The sequence below is a fragment of the Salminus brasiliensis genome, chromosome 1 (genome assembly GCF_030463535.1).
Source record: "Salminus brasiliensis chromosome 1, fSalBra1.hap2, whole genome shotgun sequence".
Lineage (NCBI taxonomy): Eukaryota > Metazoa > Chordata > Actinopteri > Characiformes > Bryconidae > Salminus > Salminus brasiliensis.
Window position 1 is genome coordinate 75,310,767 of NC_132878.1, and position 27,809 is coordinate 75,338,575.

General features: G+C 38.5%; 1 protein-coding gene across 2 annotated transcripts in view; it reads right to left on the reverse strand.

Annotated features, from left to right (window-relative positions):
* vipr1b (vasoactive intestinal peptide receptor 1b) overlaps positions 1 to 27,809 on the reverse strand; it is an 87,221-nt gene that overhangs the window by 52,267 nt on the left and 7,145 nt on the right. For both annotated transcript variants that reach the window (XM_072688881.1, XM_072688882.1), the window contains exons 2-3: positions 10,850 to 10,940; positions 9,092 to 9,205 (exon numbers count right to left, since the gene is read on the reverse strand). In XM_072688881.1, the coding sequence (XP_072544982.1) occupies positions 9,092 to 9,205; positions 10,850 to 10,940 (205 nt within the window). The remainder of the gene's footprint in view (positions 1 to 9,091; positions 9,206 to 10,849; positions 10,941 to 27,809) is intronic.

Here is a 27,809-nt window from a genome sequence, read left to right on the forward strand (position 1 = left end):
CTGGTTCTTTAAAACACGATTCAGACAATGCTGTGTTGCAATATTCCATCATTTTTTCTTATCCGTCCACGTCCAGGAAGACGTGGCCATGAGATATAGTGGACACAGAAACACTAAGCTATCTGGAGATAGCCTGATGATTGTCCATATTTGCCTATTTTTCTTTAGTCCAGGCTCAGTGTGGTACACTGACAGAAGTCCCCATGATCATATGATTTTTACATTGCCAGCACCTGTTACTTGTTACTTTTTTGTATTCGGCAATGAATTTCTGAAAGAAACGTATCTTCGGAATGAGGTGCAAATGTTTTGGCAATGGCTGTATAAACACGAAAACACAAAGAACCAGTTGGAAGCGTCTCTGTCTGGTTTAATGAAACCTCTTGTAGATAGCTCTATTGATAGCACCAAAGAGGGTTGGTAAAAGTGTGGTATGGCTATTTGAATTGTATAGCACCTCACCTAGCATTTTATTAGGAACGCTTAGGCATACCTACACATGCAATTACTTAGTCAGTCAATCATGTGGAACCAGTGCATTGCATAACATCATGCAGATACAGGCCAGCACCTTCAGGTAATGTTCACATCAACCATCAGAATGAAGAACAAATGTGATCTCATCGCTTTTGGCACTGCCAGACAGGCTGGAGCGAGTATTTCTAGAACTGCTGATCTCCTGAGAAGGGTCTGGGGGGGATCTTGTGGAATTTTCAGCACAACAGTCACTATAGTTTACTCTGAATGGTGTAATAAAGACAAACATCCAGTTAGCGGCAGTTCTGCAAAAGGAACAGCCTTGTTGATTGGAGAGGTCAGAGTACAACATACAACTTCTGCAAAGTTTACACTACAGTACCGCCTATGCTAAGACATGAACTGAGGATGTCGTACATCATTAGCAAACACGCTGTGTTTAAAATCAGCAGCTCCTCACTTATGCACTCCAGTATTTTATAGCCCTGCTTTGATTTAGGACGACACCACGTGAGTGAAAGGCCGCGTTCCTTAAGTGCTGTTGCCCATTGAAATAAACAACAGCTTTGCATTGCAATCACATCCTCCTTCTGCTGCAGCTCATGGCTGCGGCGTATCTTTAGATGCCAGAGAAATTCCATCTAAGTGAAAGGGATGATAAATCACATTACCCGCCACAGGCCGGGCACAGTTTATTCTAATCAGAAGCGAGCAGCGCAGTCTGTGAGTCACTCCTGAATAAGACCCTTACATCCCGGCGGTCCTGGACGTGTCGTGCACTTGTTTTGGAAGGAAGAGTGATGAGAGGCTCATGGCGCAAAAGTAGGTGCCAGGCCAGGACAGCAGAGACAGAACAGACGCCCTGAATCACACCAGGCAGAGTAAACCCACAGGGGTCATCACACTCACCACAATGGAGCCCATACCCCCCACCCCCACCACAATTGCACCATGGGAAACAGAAGGTAAAGCCAGGTGATATAGTAAAAATCCAACATCATAATACTTTCATAAAGGGATGACACAACACCATGTTTTCTCTTCTGACACTGATACCAGTATCAAAATTCTCAGTCTGATATTTTTCAAACTAAATTCAAAATTAGTTGTTTTTAACTGGACCTCTTCACTAATGATCAGCATCTAAGAGTGGGGTATTTTTGAGATATGTTACCAACATGGAACATGTCATGGCATGGGGATGAACACTCGCAGAGATGGATCAATGAATGCAAGACTGTTTAATAACACAACTAAACGCAGTAACAGAACGAGGAGTGAAAACGTGAGCAGCAAAGGGTGGCAAAATGATAAACACAAACAAGTGACAACACAAAATGGCAAACACAACAAACCTGGGACTGGGAGGAGCAGGGAGTTGAACGGGAGTGGAACAAGGGGGAGAACTAACGGGGTGAAGAACTTAGATCCACAAGCCTAGCTTGGGCAGAGTGGGGAATACAAAACTAAGGACAGAGCCATGCTATGTGTACAAACGAAGGTAGCTGGGGAGCCAGCAAGTAGACTAGAAAGCGTGACCAACCTAACCAGCACTAGCAGGGACTGCCTAGAACTGAAGTTGCCTAGGAACATGAACAGGAAGCAAACTAGAACAAGACTCATGAACCTTCCTATGAGCTGAACACTGTACAAACTGTCATTGCGTGAGGAATCGCTGAGCGTCACGGCGATTCCAAAATGGTCAGAGAGATACGAAGGGATTAAATTCATGACAATGAACTGAGGAGACAATGCTTCTTAAGTACTCCCAGTCCCAGGTAAAGCACATTAATAGACAGTGATCAGTGAATGAACGCGATAACGAGGGCCTGACAGAACAGACAAAACCATATTTTAAAAAGGTGTTAATCTACTGGAAAGGTATTATATATATATATATATATATATATATATATATATATATATATATATATATATATATATATGGAGGAAATAAGTATTTGACCCCCCACGAAACGTCTCATAATTTTATGCCAGCTTTATTTTAACAGTGACACATAGAATATCACAAGAAAAACTGAGAAAATTACATGAAATAAAAAAAAAAAATATGTACTTGAATTTCTTTAAAGGAAATAAGTATTTGACCCCCTAGTAAAACATAATTTAATACTTGGTGGCAAAACCCTTGTTGGAAAGCACAGCAGTCAGACGTTTCTTGTAGTTTTTTTATAAGGTTTGCACACAGTTCAGGAGTAATTTTGACTCACTCCTCTCTGCAGATCATCTCCAAATCCTTAAGGTTTTTAGGCGTGCATTTGGAAACGCGAAGCTTCCGCTCTCTCCATAGATTTTCTATGGGTTTGAGGTCAGGAGACTGGCTAGGCCATTCCATGACCTTGATATGCTTCTTATGGAGCCACTCCTTTGTTTCCTTGGCTGTATGTTTTGGGTTGTTGTCTTGCTGGAAGACCCATCCACGACCCATTTTCAGTGCCCTGGCAGAGGCAAGGAGGTTGTCGCCCAAGATTTTGCAATACATGGCCCCGTTCATCTTCCCGTCAATGCGGTGAAGTTGGCCTGTGCCCTTAAAAGAAAAACACCCCCAAAACATAATACTTCCACCACCATGCTTGACGGTGGGGATGGTGTTCTTAGGGTCATATTCTGTATTTTTCTTCCTCCAAACACGTCGAGTTGAGTTGAGGCCAAAGAGCTCAATTTTGGTCTCATCTTACCACAGCACCTTCTCCCAGTCTCTCTCTGAGTCATTAATATGTTCATTGGCGAACTTGAGGCAGGCCTGGATATGAGCCTTCTTGAGCAGAGGAACGTTGCGTGCACTGCAGTGTATTACCAATGTTTTTTTTGGAGACTGTGGTCCCAGCTGCCTGGAGATCATTAACCAGCTCTGCCCGTGTAGTTCTTGGCTGATTTTTAACCTTTCTCATGATCAATGAGACTCCATGAGGTGATATCTTGCATGGAGCTCCAGGCCTAGGTCGATTAACAGTAATGTTGTACTTCTTCTCCTTCCGAATAATTGCACCAACAGTTGTCACCTTCTCATCCAGCTTCTTACTTATGGCTTTGTAGCCCATTCCAGCCTTGTGTAGGTCAACAATTTCATCCCTGACATCTTTAGACAGCTCTTTAGTCTTGCCCATGGTGGAGATGTTGGAGTGTCACTGAGTCTCTTGGCAGGTGGCCCTTTACACAGGTGACAATTTGGGACAGGTGTCTCTCATGCAGGTAACGACTTCACTGAGATTAGGGTGTGTCAGTGGTCTATGGGAGCCAGCATTAGTCATGGATTTTAGGGGAACAAATACTTAGTTCCCTCAATGATATGCAAATTATTTTTTATTTAAATAGTATTTCATTTTCTAGATCTTCTTTTTGATTTTCCATCTCTCACTGTGGAAATGAAGCTACCATAAAAATCATAGACTGTTTAATTATTTGTCAGTGTCCTCCACTGTATATATATATATATATATATATATATATATATATATATATATATATATATATATATAATTCAAACAATCTTATAGCTAAACACATAAAAAAATAATCATAAAAAACAGAAAAAATACAGCAGGATCTATAAAAGTGCCTTCTAACGTGAATAGGTGTTCAGTCCATTATGAGATTGTCTAATTTTAATATATTACATTAATGATGCATACTGTCACACTGCCCAGCCCTAGTGGAAGTAAAGATGAGGAATAACAGTATTTTATCTGTCTTGGCAGGCAGCTACTTTTACCTTACAGCCAGGCAGTGAGGTCCAAAGGCAAACTGTTCAGTGGCTCATTTACAAGAGAACTGTAAAGGTTATTTGAAAGACAATAGAAGTTGCAAATGTAAGCATGAACTAAAGTGCAGATATTCTGTCATTAAACACATTAAATGCAATCAAACCAAAGCAATCTAAGAATCTGTGTATCCTGAGACAGAGAAGTGTGTGTTGCTTTGCTGCGAATTTAATTCAGTTCAAATCAGTTGTATTTGTATAGCACTAAAAACAGTGAGTTCCGTTTTCCAGATATGCAGGTGCAGCCTCCTGATGAGCATTGCCAAGAAAGAAAGTGAAGAAAGGAAAAAAAACCCTAAGAACTACTGAGAGCAACTAAGACTCCAAAGTAAAAATGCTCTAAGAGCACCAAGAAGAACCACTGACAAGAGCCAAAACTCAGAAAGAGAACCTCCTTTTTTAGGAAGAAGCATTAAGAGGAACAAAAAGGGGAACCCATCTTATTCCAAAAAAACATGTCTTGGCTGACAACTGGGCATTAGATTATGTGAGGAAAAACTTGTGTAAATTGATTCTTTTTGCTAATATACAAATAACACATGTTTGCCAGTGAGGTAAACCAATAATTTAAACAAGGTGTCAGGAGACTTCTTCCATGCAGAAAAAGGCAGTGAGAACCGCTAGTACAGGTTCAGTTTGTAAGCTGGTCCTGGCAGGGAGCTACTCTAAGGCACCGAGAGTGTTTTCTCCTCTCAGCAAGGAGACGCTACAGGTAAGCTTAGAAAAGGATATAACAAAATAACGGAAAGGTTATCCACTGGAGAGATTGGGTAAACACATCCGAATTATTGACTGGAAAAGAGTGTTTAAGAAAAACAGGTCACGCCTAGAATTTTTAAAAATGCTACCAGGCAATATGCTAAATTACCTGCTCACACGACTTATATAGTCAGTTCCAAGTGTTTGGACAGTGACACGATTTCTGTGATTTTCCCTCTGTACACCACCTTAACAGATCTGAAATGAAGCAATCAAGATGAGGCAATATTACAAAAATGGTGTCCCTGTCCAAATACTTATAGACCTGTGTATTAACCACTTAAAAGGCCAGGTGGGTTAATGAATGTTAACCTCCAAAATAACCACTCTACTTGAACACATTAGACACACTTTAGTCCCTGACTCTCAGAACTACACTAAAAACACAAAAAGTAGTTACTGAATCTTAATATTAATAACTGAATAAAAAGCTTAGGGTTCAAGCGGTTCATCCTAAAACCCCAAAGCATGTGAGTACATCCATTCTGCTATGTGAATGAGCAGAAACCACCAGATGGCAACCTTCAACAGTTCACATGCATTATCATAAAGATAAATAAAAATGATCCCGCTTCCTCCACCTCCGCACACACACTGCCATCTCGACCATTAACCATTAGCGCTAATTCCACTCTTCAGATTTCAATCGCAGTGGAGGAGGATGTACCTGAGCACAACTGATCATGGTGCAGTCATGACTGCATGGTGCACCTAATTTGGCTCCCCACTCAAACACGCCGAGTGAGAAGACAGTACTCAGCCTGCCACTTTTGCTGGCTCCCCTCTAAGTGCTCCACATATGCATAATTCACCATGTTATATGGTCAGTCTTGAATTTTTTGTTCTGTTCAGTATCTTAATTTTTACTGGGGCTGAACAATATAGACAATTTTGGGATTATGCTGTGATTATGGTAAGCCTGGCAACACATTAAGAACATACTGAAGAATCAATAATAATGTCTATGAAAAGTTCATTATCTAAACAAAACAATTACCCTGAATGACATGAATACCCTGATCCTCTGGAAATAAACACAGAAATGGTCAAGTAGAATTGTGATTGGTCACTGATTGGTTAGAGGGTTTATTTGCATATTCTCACCTTCTGTGACAATTCTACTGATTTCTGCAAAATTCAGTGGTTGAGATGTAAACAAAGTCAATCAGAGTGGGGTGGAGAGAAACTTACGGATGTAGATTTTTTTACAATGGTGGTGGTGAGAAAAACCAACTATTGTGATGTCTACAGCACAAATATATTCATTGTATGTACTATACAAAACCACCAGTAATCTTACATGTGTGAATTATAAATATTTTTTTAAAATGTAAAAAACAAAAAAGGTTTTAGGCCAAACCTGACTGTAAAACTATGTCTTAGCAATCAGGAAGTGTATGAACAACTATATCATGTTATAACATTCTGTGATGTAGCCTTTAGATGTACTATAAATACTACATCCTTGCATAGCTCAACTGTCCTATAGACACAATGTACCCGGATGGCTAATTCAGATCACTGAAGCCTGTTCTACAAAAGTAATGGTAAATTAGAGATCCTTAAAAGAAAGCAAGGAGCTTATAAACTTTTTACTTTCTAGTCACTGTTTTGAATGTTTACATTACTCCAGTAAAAGTTTCTTTGAAAAAAAAAAAACTCATGTCACAATGCCTGCCTATATGCAGTATGAAAGACTCGTATGTGTTGTTGCATTTTCTTCAGAATTACCAAAGCACATTTTGCTTTTTGAACATCTTTTACTTTCTGTGAAGCATTAAAACTGTTTTCACAGCAGGTTCTCATCTGATATGTCATCTCCTGCCTTTCTGCTTTTGCGGCTCCAACAAAGCGAAATCCCCCACAAAACTCTGAGAGTCATGGCAAAGAGCCTCATTCACATTGCATTTTCTATTCTCCACACGTGTGCACACAGCACAGCCTGTTCTCTAATGCATGAAAACTCCCTCTGGTTTGGCCTATTACAGTAAATAGCCATCGCTGCACTTGCCTTTCATACTTAATTTTTTGTACAAGGCCACAACAACTAGCATGTTCGCAAAGCTGCGTGAGTGCTGCATATTGCTTTAACGTGACTTCCCTAGGCGTCGTGGGTTGCAGCACATCTCATATATGAGCTGATGACAAATGTCTTCCGGTCTGACAGACTGTATAGCAGAAATATGATGCAGGTGGTGAAAGATGGTCAAATACAGTTAGACACTATGGACACATGCCTTGATGCCAATCTGTCAACATGGACCATACTTCTTTGTGCCCCAGTCAATAATGAATACCACCATTGAAGATCCCAATGTTTTAATAATGATAAAAAACAAGACAGAATTCAATGTACTGTCAAATCGCCCATGATGAAAGGTTGTAGGTACAGAGGACTTTGGAAATCACAAACTGGCAAAAACACAAAATATCAGGGTCTAGTAGTTCAAAAATATTTTGTTGCATTTCTGAAAATTATAATCACTATAACATTTTCGAGTTCTTATATATAGCCATAAAACTCGAGTGATTTTAATATTCTGATAAATGATGTGCAATTTATTTACTTGAGTTTAAGAATAAAAAAAAACTATTTTAAATAAGGCCAATATAAAAAAAAATTGTTAAACATTTGTGCTTCTCTGGCTCCATAACTGTGCACAGTGCTTGGATCCCAATAATTGCCACCTTCAATTAAATTTGAAAATGGACACTTAAATCGCATAGCATCTACAACAGTCTGTAGTTGTAGATGAAAACTACATAATGAAAACTAAATGTTAGTTGGTTGTTTTGGTTGTTAATTATTACTTTCTCAGTCACCGTTAGAAAGCTACTGAAGAAAGAAAACTGAGTTTGGCAAAATGATATCTGTTTTGGTATCCTAATTCTGATTAGCCCACAAGCCCACAAACACTACATCTGAGGGTTGAAGCAATAATGATGGGAGCTGTTGCTGTGCCATATTTGGAGGATGTATATTCTTTGCAAGCAGTGTGCATCCCCTGCATATATGCATACGTTTTTGTTTTGTTGAGTGATGCCATAAAAGAACTTCTGGTTCATAAATTAAACTTTCAATGAATTCTGGAAAGTTCCATATGGCAAAAGTAACTCACACAGTATTAAACATGGTGACAAACAGGTGAGGTTTGTTTTTTATAGTTTGGTTCTTTAAAGTACCATTAATCTAAATGAAGTGTGTGAGTGTGAAAACATATTTAAAAGAAACTTCCCACAATTAAACATTACTTCAAGAATTGATAGCTTTCATTTAGAATAGGTTTTTGTGTGGCAATGTTCAGTTCCAAAGTCAGAATAAAATCATGTAAGTCTTGCTAGAGTTGCAGCGTGCACCCGTCATCTTGATGGTTTGGTGTAAGGCGGTCAGGATAGGTGTCTTAACTCTTTTTCTTGTCTTGACGTTCCAATAAAAAAATGTTTTTGTTTGTTTTGTATGTGACATGGACATTGGGAATAACTAATAGGTGGCCTCTCTCCAGCACTAACCAGGAAGCAGCAAAGACATTCTGCGCTGTCTTTTTTTGTTGAACAAACTACTGCACACACAAGGGTCTCTGTGGCCAAAAGCTGCTTCTGTTTCTGCTCCATTGTTCAGCAGTTTCTTTTCTTGTAAATCTAGCTGCAGTCTTGCAAATAGTGACCCTGCAAACCTCTGAGAGTAATGACAAATTGTCTTTAGATGTGAGAGCGTGTCAGCCTTTTAAAAGTACTTTCAGAGTCTTTTTAAATTCTTCTAGTGTATGGTTAATGTAAGTGTGCACTGCTCTTCCAGCAGTTCAATTTCCCTGAGCTCATATGACAAAACAGCCTCTTTAAACAATCACGTTACATATTTTACAGCAAGAGCATGTGGCTTGTGTCAGCTTTTTGAAAGTTTTTACCTCTAACCTTTGTTCTTTGCTACTTGTTCAGTCACCTTGACAGACCAGCTTTAACATCACACGGTCACACAGGTGTGTGACAGTCAAATAATTTTCCTTCACTGTTTAAATAAAGACGCTCCAATTTTAAAACACATTAATTTTTTCCAGTCTATCGCTTTGTGCTTACCTTCACTGTGCTGGTCACTGAAGTAGCTGAAATAGTTTGGACAAGGAATCACCACCAGTTCCCCAACTTTGGCTGAAGGCCAGCAAGCAATAATGTCCCACATGCCTTTACAGCCTGTCGGGAGAGGAGAGACATATCACTCAATTACAACAACAGCACATTTTGTGACTATGGCCTAGTTTGAGCTAAATCAGTTTACCTTGAGATGTTCTGTAATTTAGGAGATTTTGCTCTAGTATAAATTTGCAGTCTCTGTAGAGATGGCACAATGCCAAATTTTCTTTTGAGATACTGAGAATATTCTTGAAATTTGGGCACATTGTCTTTACTTCTCCTTGTTAATAAACCTAGGGACTTTTTAACAGAATTGGTCTGATGTAAATATTTTTCTGAATGTTAATCTATAATCTATAATATATTTTCACTTCTGTAAACATTTTGGGGGTTTGTTTCCAGAGGCTGTGCTATGACAGTAACAATAAATATGACAGTAACAAATTCTCATACATTTTTCTTTTCTTTTACAGCCATAAACGTTTGTTGTTTTGATTAACTCCCTGAGAGTTTATAAGAAAAACAATAAAGTTAAAGGTTAAACAGTTAAAAGACTAAAATAGTATAGAAATAGTATTTTTCCAACCCAGCAAAAAATATTTCTTTGGTCTCACAAAGGCAGACAAAAGGCTCATGTCTTGTGTCCTAGGTGATTTTAGCTCCTGGTACTCTTAAACATTATGCTGTAGGCTAAGGCTCAAATTCTTTCAAGGGTGGCTGGTAAAGTACTACAATGTTTTTTGTTTTTTTTTACTAATACTTTTGTGTATTATAATATTAGGTCAATACATAGTATAACAGGTATAACATATCTTTAAAAGAATGAAATATGATAAATACTACATACTGCTAATGAGAAACAAATACAGCATGTGGACATCTTGTGGTTATAAGAATTAGGATAAAATATTTATATAAACAATAAATGAACTCAAAGAGGGCTCCTGTTGATCTTTTTATTTGTTTTTGAATGAATATTGACAATTTGCATGAATATTACTACATTTGAATATTCATGACTGTTGTTTAAAGCTTTTTTTATGAGAATGACCCTCAACAAAAAATCAGAGTAAACCAAAGTAATGTTAGCATAGCAGCATGTTTTCTAGTGTCTTTTTGTGGCAATTTTTGTAAATCCCAAGGCTATTCTGGACCAGTGAAAGAACCGTGTAGCTGTCGCTTTAGTCTGCTGCGTGATATGCTTGCGGACAAAGCATTCCACTAATCCTTGTGTTATTGTCCCACAGTGTGAACATGACTTTCACTACCCTCTTTCACTTCAAAGAATTGTCTTTCACACTGGCTTGCCAATGTACCTTGTCGGCCCAAAGGATGAGTCAGGAAAGGATAACCTATTTCATAGTTCAAAAGAGCTTCCAGACAGCCATTTGTATGAACATTCACACACCTTGAAGACTGGGCTGTCTCAGGCTTAGAAAAAAGACATGTTTTTTTTGTTTTTTTCATTAACCTACCTGTATTGTGCCGGGGCCTTGAAAGCAATCCATTATAACACTGAAGGACTGAAGACACACACTTATCGAGCTGGATATTGGTAGTCTGCTGTCTAATGCAGCCGACGTGGTGAAATAAATCTAACATCACATCCTGAGATAGTCATCATTTCTACTGGAAACACTGCTTGTTGAAGTCAAAGTTCTCACAGAGACCCAGAGTAAAGCTTGAAAGTTTGGTGAACAGTACCTGACGTGATGTTTCCGGCGTTCCTGTTTTCGCATCTTTCCCGCTCCAACTCTATCTCATTGACCACGTCACACATCTGCACCGAGCCAGTCTGTGAAAGGGACAACGGGTGAGGATTAGCCACATGAAGCTGTAACATTTTCATTAATACCTTAATACATAAGTTTTTAATCAAAAGCATTTGCAAATATCTGTAGCCTCAGACTAATACGGCAACTGTATTGATGCACATTGTGATTGTAATATGCCTTGCAATATATGAAAACACAATTGTGGGTAAATATGACAGTCAGAGGCACTATTTTGCCCAAATATATCAAATATTTTTCAAAATATGCCTTTGTTGGATTCCATGGAAACCTGGATTCCTCAAAACACCTACTGAAAACATATCTAGAAAAGTTAATATTGCTGAGAGCATGCAGGATACATTTTGATTGGTTAAAGGGTTTTGTATATTTTAGCCTTATTTTAACAATATTTATTTTTATCATAGTAAATGACAGCATGCCATGTCACAAAACATTTTTGCACTGATTGCAAGCACTGATTGCTCTTAAACCCCTGACCAACTGCATGTTTTATTACAAAGACAGTACAATTAGTGCCGGTTCATTAATTGTATTGCAGCAGAGTGTGATATATTGAATACAAAAAAAATTTACACTTGTAAATATGCCATAACTGGTTATTTTAGGTCCTTTCTCAACATATAAAAAGTCAGACAGCATAAAACATGCAGCAATTTTAAAGTCCATTTACAGCATATCACCCAGCCATATCACATCTGGAACATCTGATATTTGAAATTGCAGGAGGCAATGTACTGATTAACACACTGTGCAGCTCTGGGCTCCTACCACTACTCCATATCCTAACAGTGTTATTATCACAGTCACAGCCATAATCACACTGATGAAATTCTGCAGCAACTGTTTGTCTGAATTGATGAGAAAAACAACAAATGAGAGACAAAAACAACCATCAACAGTAATTTGGTTTTCTATTCACTGTGTGGAAGTACAGAAGCTCCAGAATTTCTTCCAAAAGCTCTGGAATCCATTACAAACACTGAAATACTGGAACATGAAGACATTGCATTTTAACCAGTGAAGCAAATCCAAACACCTAGCACCCAACAAACTATCTGATTCATTTAAAACATGGAATTTTATAGAACACACTACTCTCCAGACAAACAAACTCCTAGCTGCATCTTTCCTGCTCAGCCAATTAATGCTTTCTCATTGTAGTACAATACAGCTTCACTCATGCAGAAAACTTCCTCCATTTCTCCTTTAATATCAGCATGAAATTGGCCTTCCAGGAGGCTTTTTATGGATTATGCATCTCCAAATTCCTAAAAAGCTTGGCATGAAGCGCATCATTCCTGCTGTAGTGCAGAGATGACACTGTGCCTGTAAATGAGGGAAGGAGAGTGACGGGAGGACTGTCCACTGTTGTCAGTCGCTGATGATAAACTCAGACTGACAGCCACTGTCAGAGAGCCTGTGGGTCAATTAGGATGTGTAAGACCACAAAACAATTTGAGAAGGTCAGTGTGTTTGTGTGTGTGAGATAGAAAGACGGGGGAGGGGCCGTGTTAGCGGTTCAATCTTAATTAGTACAGTAGGGCTGCCGACTTGGCTCAAAAATTCAATCAGAATTTTATCTTTGTTTGTAAATTTTTTAAATATGTTACATTTTTAAATAAACTGCAGTAAGTTACACTTTTCTACTACAATGTGTCCTAAATCCATAAGTGGGCACTCATAAATACTGAATCAAGCTTCTCCAAAGCTGTTCTCAGCCTGAATGCACGAGATGGATGTCTAAGACCCTATCACACAATGCCACCAGCACTGGGAATTGTGGCTGGCGAAATCTAATTCAGGAGCTTACATGTGTGTATCTTTGTGTGATGATTAGCTCACTGTGATACAGAGTAATATTAGTATAGTTATATTGTTGTATTATTATTGTAAGCTATTGATATAGACTGTATTTGGAGTGTTGTGAGAAGACATCTCCTGTCTGAAGCAGCACACGAAAAGAAGCAGAAAATGCACACTATGGTCATTGATGCCATAATCGTTTTCATTTGTAAACAAAAGGTATCTTGCTTAATTAAGTAATTTAGTAACTGAGAATTTAATTTAGAAAAATAATCAATTAAAAAGTACATTGAGAATGAATCAGAAGTGATTATTTGCCAGTTTGCATTAAAACAAGCCCCTACTGGTCTCTTATATAGTAAGAAACAGAGTACAGTGGACACACATTTATATATACACATTTCTGTATATATAGATTCTTAAAACACACCACCACACATGGAACTGTGTGGATTTCTGTGATCCATATAACCATCAAAACATCAGTACCTGACCTTATTAATGTTTTTGTGGCAGAATGCAATCAAACCCTCACAGCAATGCCCCAATGTCTAGTAGAAAGTCTTCCCAGAAGAGTAGAGACAGTCAATAATCATTAAACCTGGACATTAAATAAGCAGTTTTGACCACACTGTGTACAAAATTCTTACATATAATATATAATATATTAAAACATATAATAACAAATAATATATATTAACGAGCACTGTGTAATAGGCAGCTCTCTAGACACAGCATTAGAGAACGGGAAAAGAGCAGCAGAACATGGGAAAACAGCATGAGGGCTTCCCCTGAGATGTTACGAAAGAGTCTCGTTGTCCAGCTGCCCCAAATTCATAAACACAGCATCCGCACCACATCACTGCATGGATTCAGCTGCAGCATGATGCTGCATGTGTAATAAAGCACGGAATGGGACATCGGGCATGCAAGCATTCATATTCGACTCCAGAGGGAGACGCCACATGCTCTTTATTCTGCCATCCTGACCTCGCCTGCCATTCCACATACTGGGGCTGGAAAGAGTAAACAACAAACACAGTTCAAACCCGCAAAGATAACCAACAACAGACCATGAACAACAGACCACGAAGCAAGAGAGACGCCACTACTTCCACAACTTTGGAACAGAGGTACATAAATGCAATTGAGGCAATTGCACAAAATGTGTCTTCATGCAGTCACTATATGCGTTCATGGTGCGTATGAAATTGCCATTCGGTTAAGGCTGTATATAATTATGCAAATTGCAGGCAGGGCCGCCTACTAACTGCACCATGCTTGTTAGGTGCAGGGTTTGTAGCTAAATAGCATCACTTAGTCATTAACAAGCTGGAGGCCACAACATTCATTTGTTGCCACCCGAATCTTATTTTGAGACCTCAATATATCAATTTGTGGCCACCTGAAATTTAATTTGTGGCCACTAGAAACTTTTTTTCTTTTTGGACACATAATATTAATTTGTGACCACTTGAAGCTTCATTTGTGGCCTTAAAATATTAATTTGTGGCCATTTGAAACTTCATTTGTAACCTCTATATATCCATTTGTGGCCACTTAAAACTTAATTTGTGGCCTCAATATACTAACTCGGGTCCACTGGAAACTTAATTTGTGGCCACTTGAAACTAATTTGTGGCCGTAGTATATTCATTTACTGCCTAAATATATTCATTTGTAGCCACATGTATGTGATTATTGTGATTCCCTTCAAGATCAATAAAGCTAAAGGTCTTAAAGGGAACAATTCTTTTTCCATGTGCATGGCACATCCATTCTGAATTTACATTCAGCCTTTACTATGATTCATTTAATATGTCCAGAATGCCTCTGGACTCTTTGGACTTGACACTGGCACACAATATGATGTCTGTTTTCAAACACATTCAGAAATTAGTGTTATAAATAAGTGTTATATGGTGATCAGTGTGTTGGTTCTCTTATCCGTGAATTATACTTTATAATGGCCAAGTTTATAAAATCATAAATTATAAAATCAACTGTTTACATGACTGGAGCATGGCAGCTGTGATAATTTACCTGGAAAAGAGCTAATTCCCTCAGTGACCTGCACACGCTGTGCAGTGAGGAAAAGGCATCTGGGAGTTTGACCTCAAGCAAATGTTCTGGGTGACTGGTTGAGACACTTTTAGGCAGAGTGTATGCTTAGACTGCATAAGAGGATGCAGTACTAATGCTCAGACCCAGGAGTGACTACAGTCATGCTTGTAATATAAGTCTGTAATTATTTCTTAAATAAGCAACTTGCTTTAGTGAACAAAAGAGGTTGATTTACTTTACATGATCTATTTTATATGAAAGACATGATTCCAAATACATGATAAAATCAAAAACACACAAACCAAGCACTTTATTAAGGGAACCTGCACATCTTCTCATAAATAACTGTCTGGCAGCAGTGCAATGCTTGCAATTAGTCAAATACAGGTCAGTAGCTTCAGGTAATGTTCACACGAACTGTCAGAATGGCGGGGAAACAGCATCCCAGTGATCTTGAACATTGCATTATTGTTGCTGCCAGAACAGCCTGGTTTGAGCATTTCTACAACTTCCCACCTCCTTTTCATACTCAACAGTCTCTAGAGATTCAGAATGGTGTAATAAAGAGAAAATAAGTGCAACAGTTTGTCTGCAGATGGAAATTATTGCACAACATGCATTAAAGCAGCAGATGATGACAATTAAAGACAGGAATAACACAGCCTGGTCTGATGACTCTCAATTTCTGCTAAGGTACACAGATGGTAGGGTCAACAGCATGAATCCATGGACCCAACCTGCCTTGTCAACTGTGTCAAGAGTACAGGCTGGCGGAGGTGGTGTAATGGTGTGGGGAATGTTTTATTGTCGCACTTGGGAACCATTAATCCCAGTCAATTATCATTTAAATGCCACCATCAATTTTTGTATTTTTTGCTGACCATGTCAGCATTGACCCATCTTCTACTAGCAACATCGATTTCATGAACATGACAATGAGTTCAGTGTTGTTTAAGTCACTGGATCTTAACCTAGTGAAGAACTTTCGTGGTTTAACTGGACATACACAGCATAAAAGTACACCTGACAAATCTGCACAAATCTGTGTCTACAAAATGCAATTAGGAACTATCAGCTGAATCAATTTCCAAGCTTTAAAAACACTGTCATGTGGTCAGTGCAAAGGACTAGACACCTTACAGACTCTACTTAGTAACACCTCTTTTAGCAAAGCTTAAAAATTATTTTTGTAGTATAAAAGTCTGTGCAGTTGGGATTTTCCCCCTATGTTCTTTGTAGAGTTCTGGCGTACTCTGAGACTTTATTTGTGATTCTTGCATACACAGTTTGTTTAAGGTCAGCTGGAATTTTGTTGAATCTGTGCTTCCCTCCACCCGTACAATACAACAATGCTACTGGTGGCAACACAACCCCAAAGTATGACAGACCACCCACCTGCTTCACAGTTGGCAAGATGTTCATTACATGAAATTCAGTTCCTTGTGCACCCTAACATTTATTTATTAGCATTGGTGATATGCAGAAAAATGCTTTTTGGCCACACTGCAGTTACAGAGTGTCTCCAGCTGTATGGTGGCCAATATTCACATGAAATATGATGAGATATGAACAGGGAACCAGCATTTGAACAAACAAATAAGGTTGTTTTTGTTGTCCTCTGAGACTGAAATGAGACTGGAATGGTGCTGGTTGTGCAGCCGAGGAACTTTTGCAATTTTATGTCAATCCAGTGGCGACATTCTTGCTGTTTTGGCATGTGGTTAAACATATGCTGAATACCGCCACTAATCATTAACCCAAACACAGTGACATACTGTTGTGAGCTCTGGACCTGAACATGCCATTAAGAAAATATGTGTAAAATCTTTACTGAGTGATGTTAACATTCATTTGCGTACATGCGGATAAGGCCAAACTAATTTGGCTGCTGATTAGTGAGCCTGCCGCATTCTTTCCCCTTATAACGTAATGACTGTAGCACATTCCACTCTCCTGCATTCTTCTTCTGCATTGGTGTCTTTGTCAGGTGTTGCCACTGCGGCTGTGTGTAACATCAGCCCAGACACAGACGGGGTGATCACTGATGCATACCTGACAAAGTTTGTGTAGTCCGCTTCACACGTTTGTGTTTATGCTCGGATAATTTGCAAGGGCTCAGCTATGTAAATGGTGGCAGAGTGTGTACAGTAAGCCAGGCCCGTGTTTTCACATGGTACGTCTCATTTCCAAAGATAGCAGCATGTAATCCGGGTCTTACAGCCGCTGGAGACTACCAGACAGACCTCCAGCCCTAAAGGCCAAGCGAGTTAGTCACTGGAAATTCAGTGCATGCCAAATGGGGGATTTACTATTGAAATGGCTTGTTTTGACCTTGTTTTTTTGTGATGGACAGCGTAGAAGGAAGACACTATGCTTACACAACCACTCTGGCATGACTCAATGCAGTGGACGCTGCGTTTCTGCCCACCACAGTAGTGAAAAGAGAACCAGGGCTTTTCAACTACATCTGTAGATGAACCTCTGGTCTGAGGCATTCATTAATTATTGGACAAACCACTGAACCTGACCTACAACCACAGCTTCTACACACAGCACTTAGGCTCTGCAAATTAAACACTGATTCACATTAAAATTTGATATGTAAATCTTGAACACTCAAGGCACCACAAACCTGCAGCCTATACAGCAAACATGTACATAGAGTATATGCTAAATGTGAACTGTGTGAACTGTGAAAAAATGTTCTATCTGGAATAGCTGGTGTTTTCCACTCTTGCTGAGACATTATGAGCCTATATTACAAATCCGGAATCACAGAGAACTCCATTCCAGCATTCTTCTGAATAAATGTTAATTGCCATGCAATGACTTTGACAATAATGATTTTTATGCCTCGTTTGTAGGCACTTCCGACACCTCAATTAAATCCCATTCATTATTCTTTATGAATGAAGTCTTCAACTGTCAATACCAGACAGGAAAAAGAGAACACAGAGTAGAGCTGGATAGTGCCATATGCGATGAACCATTTACAATATTATGATTCATCACAAAAATGTTACTGAATCTTGAGGGTTCATGCACATATTTGCTGGCCATTAAAAGCCATTACCATCCAGAAATGTGACTTAGGTACCTCAATCAAACTGACTAAACACAATGTATTACCGACAGATACAAGTGTAAGATCGCCATTGCCCCACTGCCACACCAATTTTATTCTTTTTAATCATTTCATTTAGCTCGGATACATTTTATAGTTTTTTTGCCTTAAGCATGACAGTGTTCAATATTAGTAGTTCAATAGTCAGTTTGTTTCCTATAAATTCCATAAAAGCTTGGCTTTTAGAGGCAGTGCACATATAACAATTCTGTCTGTGGAGCAACATGCTTATGGTTCCCTAATGTATCTTTCAGTATTCGAGTAAATTGTATTTGTACAGCACTTTCTAAGAAATAAGACCAAAAAAAAGAAACAAATCACAAATGTAAACCCAAGTGGGCAAGCCAAACGTGAAACTTCAAAGCTTAAGGAAGAAACCATGGGCCCTATTTTAGAGATCTTTAGGCAAGCTGTCAACCGCACACTGCACAGATTGGTTTAGCGTGTATCAGTGTGTCCTATGTGTGTGCTATCGTAATGACGGGAAAAGTAAACATTGCGCGCATCGAAACACACAAAAGGCATGTACTAAGTCTCTCAATTATTCATGGGTGTGTTTTGGGCATAAAGTGCAATAAACCAATCCATTTTGTATTGTATTCTAAAACCAATTATTTTGTATTCTGTTTGTTGTTAATGTAAAAGTGGCATGCGCTATGGGTTTGTGCACTGCACGTGTCCATGTGTGTGTAACAAGCGGGGGTGTATGCGCGTTGGGCTTCACTGCTAAGATGGCCATGAACGTCTGACTGTTGACTGCCTAGGTTGTTTTCAGTCAGTGGCACACCTGTGTTTTCCGTTGCCAAGACAGCAATATGCCAGAAATTTACCAGAAGACACCTTATTTTGAGACCACCCCACCCACCGGTGTAGATATATTCACAAGCTCTGTTCTTGTTTAAAACCGCAGACGGAAGGCGTGAAAATAGCCTGTCGGCGGGGTGTAAGATAACAATGAACATTTCGACGTGCCTTGTGCAGGGTGTAAGGTAGGGGGCCTTGACTCACAAAGGAGGACCCATCTATCTCTGGTCAATAAACCTTTTAAAACTAAACACTAAAAATAATACTTTGGGAGAATATTAAAGCCAGGCTTAAAAGGCTAAAAGCTAACGGCGGGCTAATAGCAGGAAGTGACGCTGTGCCAACCGGAAATGAGAGAAGAGCCGACCAGACGAAGCTGGGGGAGCCGGTGACGTGAGCTGGTGCAATAGCACAATAACAGGGTTGTAAATAGGATTGTAAATCTCACCATCATACAGAAATTAACATACTTGTATATTAAAAATAAAGTAAAAATAAATAAATAAACATGTTCAATGGCATATTTAAATAATTGTTTTAGCAAATAAAATGTGTAAGTATACTTCAAATAACCTAAAATAAAGGTTCTGTACAAATGAATGGTTGTTTCTAGTTAACTGCAAGTCCAGACCTAGAACAATTTAGAAATCTTTATTTTTAAGAGTGTGTTGCCTGTAACTGACAGTACTGTAAGTATTGTAGTAGAACAACACCTCCATATGTTAATGCAGACTGGAGTGATAACACAATAACTGGTGACAGATTCATTGCTGACTTATCTGCTCCACAGGAACATCTGCTGACCTCCGAGATATGCCCGTCTGATATGGTCATGCAGCCCGTCTGAAAGCAGATACCAGGCCTGCCCGCCTCAACCCAATTAGAGTAAGCACTCACAGGACGAGTGGATTGCTCACATCCTACAGCAAATAGTGACAAACAGCCAGCCGGCAGGCAGATAGCCCCCGCTGCCCACTTCTCCGTCTGCAAGGGTTGATTTAGCCACTGCAGAGGCCCCTTTGCTTTTCAGCGATGTGAGTTTGACACGCTTGCAATTGACTTGAGAGACATCAAACGAGACGCCCCCCACATGAGAGCCAAGAGGACCTAGAGTCCTGCAAAAAGCCCATGGCATCTTCTTTTCACCAGGCCCTGTTATTTTACCGCAGGGGGAGCTACACAAACACAGCATATGTCATCAAGATGGGTGAGCCACAGTATATCAACCGTAAGAGTTGAAATTAAGAGTGAGTAATATGCAAAAGATGGGGATGACCCGATCCAATCAGTGTACTATTGATCTTGTATTTGTATTGAAACAGATAAAACAACCATTTACCGTCTGATACATTTTTTGGCCTACATTTTTTTATATAGTGTGATTAATATTGATTAAAAATGAAATCAAACATTCTAACAGTTGCCTGTCCAGTTTACACCAGACACAGTGGCTAGCTGTGACATGGGATGCTGAAGATCTCCTTTTAAAAAATGTCCAGTCCTTCCAGTATCACCTTTAAAATAATGTTTATATACCTACTCATGTTTTATACAAAGTAATATGTAATTTAGCTTACAATTTATGCATTTTTGAGACAAGTACTCAGGTGTGCCTAGTCTCACATACTCACTCAATGCTCAGCAGACCAGGTCAGATCACATTAGATCAGTCCTGTTTTAGCCTACTGTCAATCACTACATTACCTGACACCATAAAACACTGATCTTCAGTCAGTCACTTAAACTATTTTCCAGTATGCTCTCTCAGTGTCACTGTAGATTACTTCAGATTTGCCATTTCAACATGGAGAGCTTTCTCATTGCTTCTAAACTAAATAGTGATGGTAAGAAGAGTTGAATCCTGTTGCTGTTACTTTATATATATATATAAAGTATATGCTGTTACTTTATATGTATACTGTTGCTCCTTGGTCCATAAGCGTATGTATTTATTTATTTATTTGTTTGTTTGTTTGTTCCATTTATTCATAGTACCTTTTTCATACCACTTTACTAAATATCATCAAGTGGAAAAAGAAAAGTGCGGTGTAAATAGGTGTCTCTTTAGTAACAGATTTATACTCAGCTCTTGAATCAGCCCCTAACTCTGATCTGCTTGGTGAATGCAGTACAGAATAAAACAGTAAGCTGATCTGAAGGCTCGTACTGACTGAACAGAGGGCGGGAAAAAACATTTAAGCCATGTGATTACCTCCACCTGAATGGTGGTCGAATGCTTTAATCATTTTTTCACTTATTGTAATTATTTTATTGTGCATTTAATATTGAACATTCTCAGCAATGAGTTCAGCATATAGCTTTACTATGGGCAGGAGAATTAACTAACCCTATACCTAAACAACCTAAACCTTCCATGTTTCATACCTACCCAACCAACAGCCCCCACTAATCCAAGGTGAATATTTCCGCTATACTTGTGAGGCAACATCATGACTATCGCCATTCTAATAAATGGTCTAAAGAACATGAAAAAAAACAATAACAACAGTCTGTGTTTTGTGCCATTTTGCCCTGCCTTATTTGTGAGTGAAAAGCACTGTTGGAGTGTGTCTGTATGTTTCTGGTGGCTTGGGCCTCATGATCACTGTCAGAAAAGCTGGAAGCAAGGTATGCTCACATTTGACATGTTTAGACGAAAGGTGGCTAGTTTTCCATACAAAAACGTCTGCAAGGCAAAATTACACATTCTACAACTTAAGAAACAGGGAAGTTAGAAGCCGGTGCTTTTGTATTTTAATAAACATGTTGACACATAATCTTCAGATATTTTCATCTAAAGAAAAATTCTGACTTGTTACAAATAGAAATGAGAATCTAGGCAGAAATTAAGTGAAAGGAAACTGTCAGAGCATGGAATCTGACCAAAAAAAACTACAATTAACTGAGCTGAACAGATCAAACTCATTGTCCAAAATACCTTTTTAAATGTCATTCAATCATCCGCGAGGTCAGAAAGACACAATGGAATAGTTTTATCCTTTGAGAACACCTTTGAAAACGTTGCGAAACCTCAAAATAGTTTCCAAGGCCTCCTGAACCTAACTCGTTCTCAGTTTCCTGGAGTTAACTTTAAAAATCTTAGACTGTGCATATTTCAAAATATGATTTTCTACAATATTTGCCAAATGTCTGTGGACATATTAAATAATTCAGCTTTTTTTAAGATGCACCCACTGCTAACACAGATGTTCAACTGCACACATAAACTCTTAAAATCAAGGGTGCTACAAAAGGTTATGTGGGTAATGCCACAGAAGTACCACTTTAGGTTCCCTAAAGAACCATGAGTGTGAAGAACGTTTCAATGGACATTTAATTCACATACACTGATCAGCCACTGACAGATAAAGTGAAAAACATTGATTATCTTAATCTACAGTGGCATCTGTCAAGGGGTGGATATAAAAGGCAGCAAGTGAACAGTTAGTTCTTGAAGGTGATGTGTTAAAAGCAGGAAAATGGGCAAGCATAATGATCTGGGTTTTTTGATAAGGACCAAATTGTTATGGCTGGACAACTCTGTTAGAACATTTCCAAAACGGCAGGCAGGTCTTGTAGGGTTTATCTGATATGCAGTGGTCAGTGCTTATCAAAAGTGGTCCAGGAATGGAAAACCACCTAAGGCTCATTGATGTGATGAGGCCCCACTTCAACAACTTACAGGACTGTATGTATTGGTGTCAGATGCCACAGGACACCTTCAGAGGTCTTGTGGAGCCTATGTCTCAAATATGTGTTCAGATATGTTCCCCTATGTTCAGAACTGTTGTGGCAGAACAAAGGGGATCAACTCAACATTAGGCAGGTGATGTTATAGCTGATCTGTGTAAAATTAAGGTCCTTTAAACCTTTAAAATGTTTACACTTACACATTTCTTTAACAAACATGGTTCTTCTATGTCTATGTCATCATCCAAAAAAACCTTTGTAGCACCTACACAGTATGTACAGCTTATATAGCCTCCAAAAAAAGGCATAGGCAAGAGCTGCACAAGATGTTCATCATCATTATGCCCAAAGCAAAGCATTAGCTAGAGGGGAATTAAGCCCCTGCAGCAATGGAACTGCGTTCTCTTTAATGATGAAGGTCCATCCAATACCTGTGAGATGCACTTAAGTGGCATTTCTGATTCAAAACTGGTCATCCAACATCAATACCTTGTGACTGAACACAATTAAATCAATCCTCACAGCAATATTCCATCTTGTAGTGGAAGGCCTTCCTAAAACAGTAGGGAAAGGGGGGGGGGGGTGTGCTGTGTATGTGCAGGTGTCTATAAGCCTGTGGCCTTATAGGGTCAGTATGAACTAAATCCATGGTCTCTGCATTAAATATGCTTATATTCTTGCTCAGGATTAATGCAATTCACTAACTTGCTCTGTAGTCTGTTAATTAGTGTCTGATGTATAAGTATGATAGAAACAGTACTTAAGGATGGAATTTATGTCTGCACTCTTGCAAAAGCTTTTCCTACAGTTCAAGAAACTCCAGTTTTTAGTTGCACACACTATAAAAAATGGAATATCTAATATGCGTCTGAGAATGCTTCAAACCTGGTTGCCAAGATATTTCCTTGTGCACTTCAAATCTTTCAACTTACATGTAAACAGTGTAATATGAAAGGAAACAGGGGATGCAACACGCAGCTGTTGTGTTCACTGAAATGGAAACTACTGCCTCGACTTGTTTTAACTCATTTTTGTGATCTTTATGTTTTATAGCTAAGATAAAAAATAGAGGGTACATAAAGTCCTACCAGTCTGCAACAAATGTTTAATGCAGACTAAATATCAAGCAGGCAGATATGTAAATATGAAAAGGTTTCACTTGCGTTTCAACATTAATAAGCTTTACATTATGAAACTCAAAACAGGACTCAGACAAGGCACCTCAAAGGAAATTAGTTTCCTTAAACTATATGAATATAAATAAATAAAGGAATAGTTCAGTGAAATATCTTACTTACACACCCTGCACTTCACCCAAATGTAGTCAATCAACCAAAGCGTGTTTGGTGTCCAAACATGTTCCTTTAGTTTTGCACTGAAGCTAAGAGGCCCATGTAGCTTATGGTCAATAATTGCTATAAGGCAAAATATAAGCTCTACTTATCCCTGTTCTGTTCACCCAAAACCAGTCTCCTTGGTTTTGCAATGAAGTGAATGAAGGTCATTATTTTTTTACGAGGAATTAATCACTTTAGCACACTTTAGCATGTAAAACTTTGCCATCTGCTTGGTTCAGGCTACCACAATCACCAAAAGCAAACATCATAATTCCGAAGAATAGCAGCCTCATAAGCGTCTGCCCTTAATATGAAAGGACAGATAGGCTGCCTATGCATCAGTGGGATTTATTACAGATGAAATCATTTTCATTTCCGATCTGTTCTCAAGCCCCTTACTCATACAACACAGTGCTCCACCTCACTGCTCAAAGTCTCTGAAATAATCACACGTTTAGTTTATCGCTGTATCACTGTGGGTACCCATTGTGCGCTGTAATATCCCATATTCTCATGTGCATTTAATGAAAAGTAACATTCTAATCTTACATCTAGTAGGTGCAAATATGCAAAGCACTTTCCAGGAATACTGGAACTTCAGACACAACACTGAGGAAATTTATTAGCCAAGCTCAGCTTCCTTCAAGAAAAAAAATGTTAGGCATTAGTTATCCATATCTCAGTATGCTATCAGTTACACTAAAGTATTTGCAAATTGGTAAATCCCTGCTACTGTTACTCTTTCAGGGAAAATGTCATGCATTAGTTATATTTATCTCAGTCTCTAATCTCTTAAAGTGAATTATCATTTGCAAATTCTTGCCATTATCAGCAAGCTTGCTGTGTGCAGCTTTTACTAACATTTGTCTGCCCCTGTCAAAAAGGACAAACAGCAATAAATTGTATTAATAGCTATAAACAGTCTCTTCTTTATCTTGGTGTACAGAACTGAAGTATGCACCTGGTACACACTCACAGTGATTTCAAAACAGCAAAGCAGCAGGCCTGGTTTTACCAAAGAAGAAACATAGCTGTGGATGCATGGACCAAAGTAGGGATGGGTAATATGATGCATGTGATGAATATGTTATTACAATGCACTTTTCTGAGCATATCGTAGATATAGTCAGTATGTCCAGAACAGTAAACACATGTTGTATCATAGGAGAGATCATTAATAAAGAGGCCATGTAGAGGCTATTTTAGGGGTTAGTTGTCATTAAGGATCCATGATCCCTATACACAGTCCATGGCTGATCCAGGTATATTTTAAGACTTTGGGGAATTGGCTATTTTAGGTCCAATCTAATGTGTACCACTGTGTTCTGGCAGAGGACCCTCTGATGTCCTCTAGGCACCATTAATGCACATTATTCACAGTCCACAGCAGTGAGGAGCATTCTCAGACGGTAATAAAACATAGTCTGCATAGTGATTTTACAGCGGAACATGAACACTGAATGTAATATCTGTGGTTCTCTTGCTTTGACTGCGCCTGAGCTGATTATCTTCCAGATGTTTGTCTATTTCTGCTGTTTTTGCCCATGCCGCCAAAACCATACAGAAATATACGTTCCTGCCATGTAACGTTTGTAATGTAATGTTTTTACAGTTGTACTGTGGTTACCAGCACTGAACAGCATGTCCAAAACAAAACTGACCATGACACTTCAAAATACTTATGTCCATCAGCTCAAGCCATGAACCACTATAACATGAAGTGATTTCCTTCAGTGTTGTAAAGTAACAGGAAGCAGAATGATCAAGGAGGTCAGTGCATAAGATATTAAACACTGTAAAATGGTCAGTTTAAAAACTTTATAATATAATAAGTTATTGTTTCCATTTTCTAAATATTTAACATTATATAATGTCATTTTTGGAAAAAAGCTATGCTTTATGGGTAGAAGAGGCAAATATAGTATGAATTTAATATCACAATACTACAATACTACAATGAAGGTAATCTCATAATATTCATTTTGACGGCAGCATATTTTTAAAAACCTATCCAAATCTATGAATACAAATGATTTTTTAAATCTTTTCTCATACACTAAATCTAATTAACCAGTAATATGCTCTCTGTTTAATGACCACTAGCTAACATGCAAAAAGTACGATTCAACATGATTTGCTGTGATATGATACGATAAAATGGGGTATACTTGCTGCAGCCCAAATACTTACTCTTGTTTAACTGAATTCTTGTGAAATCTGAAACACATAGAATAAAAATCACTGTATTCATATTTTTCTGTCTCTTCCAACTCACAACAAATTAAATACTGCCTATAGTCTATGAACAAAACAGTGTATGGACAGTGTATACTAACTGAATAAACAACATCCTAACAAGTGTTCGATTGGTAGCCCTTTCTTCCGTTATTATATTTAAATTATAATTTTACCAGTTGCTTGATTTAGTTTTGTTCAATAGTTGTTTTTTTGCAAATGGTCTATTGCAATTTACTGATTTATTGGTTTTCCACATTTTCAAATGTGATTTTTTTTTGCATTCTGTTCTGAAAAACGAAACACTGTAGTAAATGTACTATAAAATTGTAATTTTTTTGTATATTATGTTAATACATATTTGCCACATTGGCTACCATAAGACCATGATTTAAATTATTATATAGGTGTATTTGGAGAAGGAGGCCTTTAAGGTGTAATTTACTACAGTTAAAGACAAGCTGGCCTTTAAATTTCTCCAAGGCCGCTTTAAAGATTTCAGTAGTAATGTTTCCTGTCTGGGACAGAGTGTACAGACCATTTATATGACGATCAGTCAAGGACCTGTCCTGTATGTTATAACGAAAGACTATACCTACTGCAAGCTTTAACTTCCTGCAAGCGTGCCTGCAAAGTTTCACACAGAGTGGTCTGACAGCACGCAGTTGCTCACTCGCCAGGGGGATGTTCAGAATCGCCTGAAAGCTGAGTGGCCTCAGTGAGTTCATAACAAAAACATGCCAAACTATGTTATTGTAAAGTGCTTGTATACTGTAGGATGGTTCCTCGACACAGATGTTCACGATTGCACCACACAACTGTTTAAATGCCTTTCACACTAATTTCCTTAATAGACGCCAAACTATGTCAACAGACAAGTCCAGACAGAGCAGAAGCACAACCTTTGGTGGGGAGGTGGGGGCTGTAATGTTAGACTGGGAAACAGAGCTGTTCAAAGCCTACCCTGACTGGAACTATAGCTTGAATTCCTGTAAAACTCATGCTGTGGTCAAATGCAGCAGCTGAGAAGGACCTAGTTATACATGTTCATAATAAAGCATGATTATAAAGTATAAAGTAGAATTTTCAATATACATTCAAAAGGATGGTCTATTTTTTTATGTAAATTGGTTCGTGCTGATTCATGTTAACAGGACACCCTATGGTGACCCATTTGCATTTATGCTTGATAAGGATATTCTGTTTGTATATACATGATCACTGCATTACATTAACACAGTGGGAGCAGGATTTTTAAATTGTGTAGAAATCAGCCTGGGAGGCTTCCATCTCATTTTGCTGAATAGTTTTAGTCCAGCACTATGCCTAACTACATTTGGCAAGCACAAGGAACAGCCTCCCAATGTCAGTCAACAGAGCGTTGGTTAAATGTTAATGGTGCCGCATTAAGTGGCTTTTACACTATTACATGGCCATAAGAGAAGGCATAAGCAAGCAGGTGATATAGACCACAAGTCATGTTATATATCTGCGGTTGCCATCATGCCCATATCCAGGTACAAACTGGATTTCTGAATGGCAAAAATAAATATTAGTAACAATAGACTGTGGTAAATAAAAATGGTAAATCACAAATGATAATTAAATGGTAATCACATCCTAGTAGAGTACAGAGTGGGTAGCTGGTGTAGTCCAATATAATAGTGCTAATGTTTAATAGTCACTTCATTGCTGTGCTTTCATTGAGTGTCAACTTGCTTATAGCACAATAGTTCACATTTCTAGCAGAAATTGTTAAAAACTTTGTGTATGACATTTAAAATGAACTGTCTCGACTCCTTAAGGGGGGG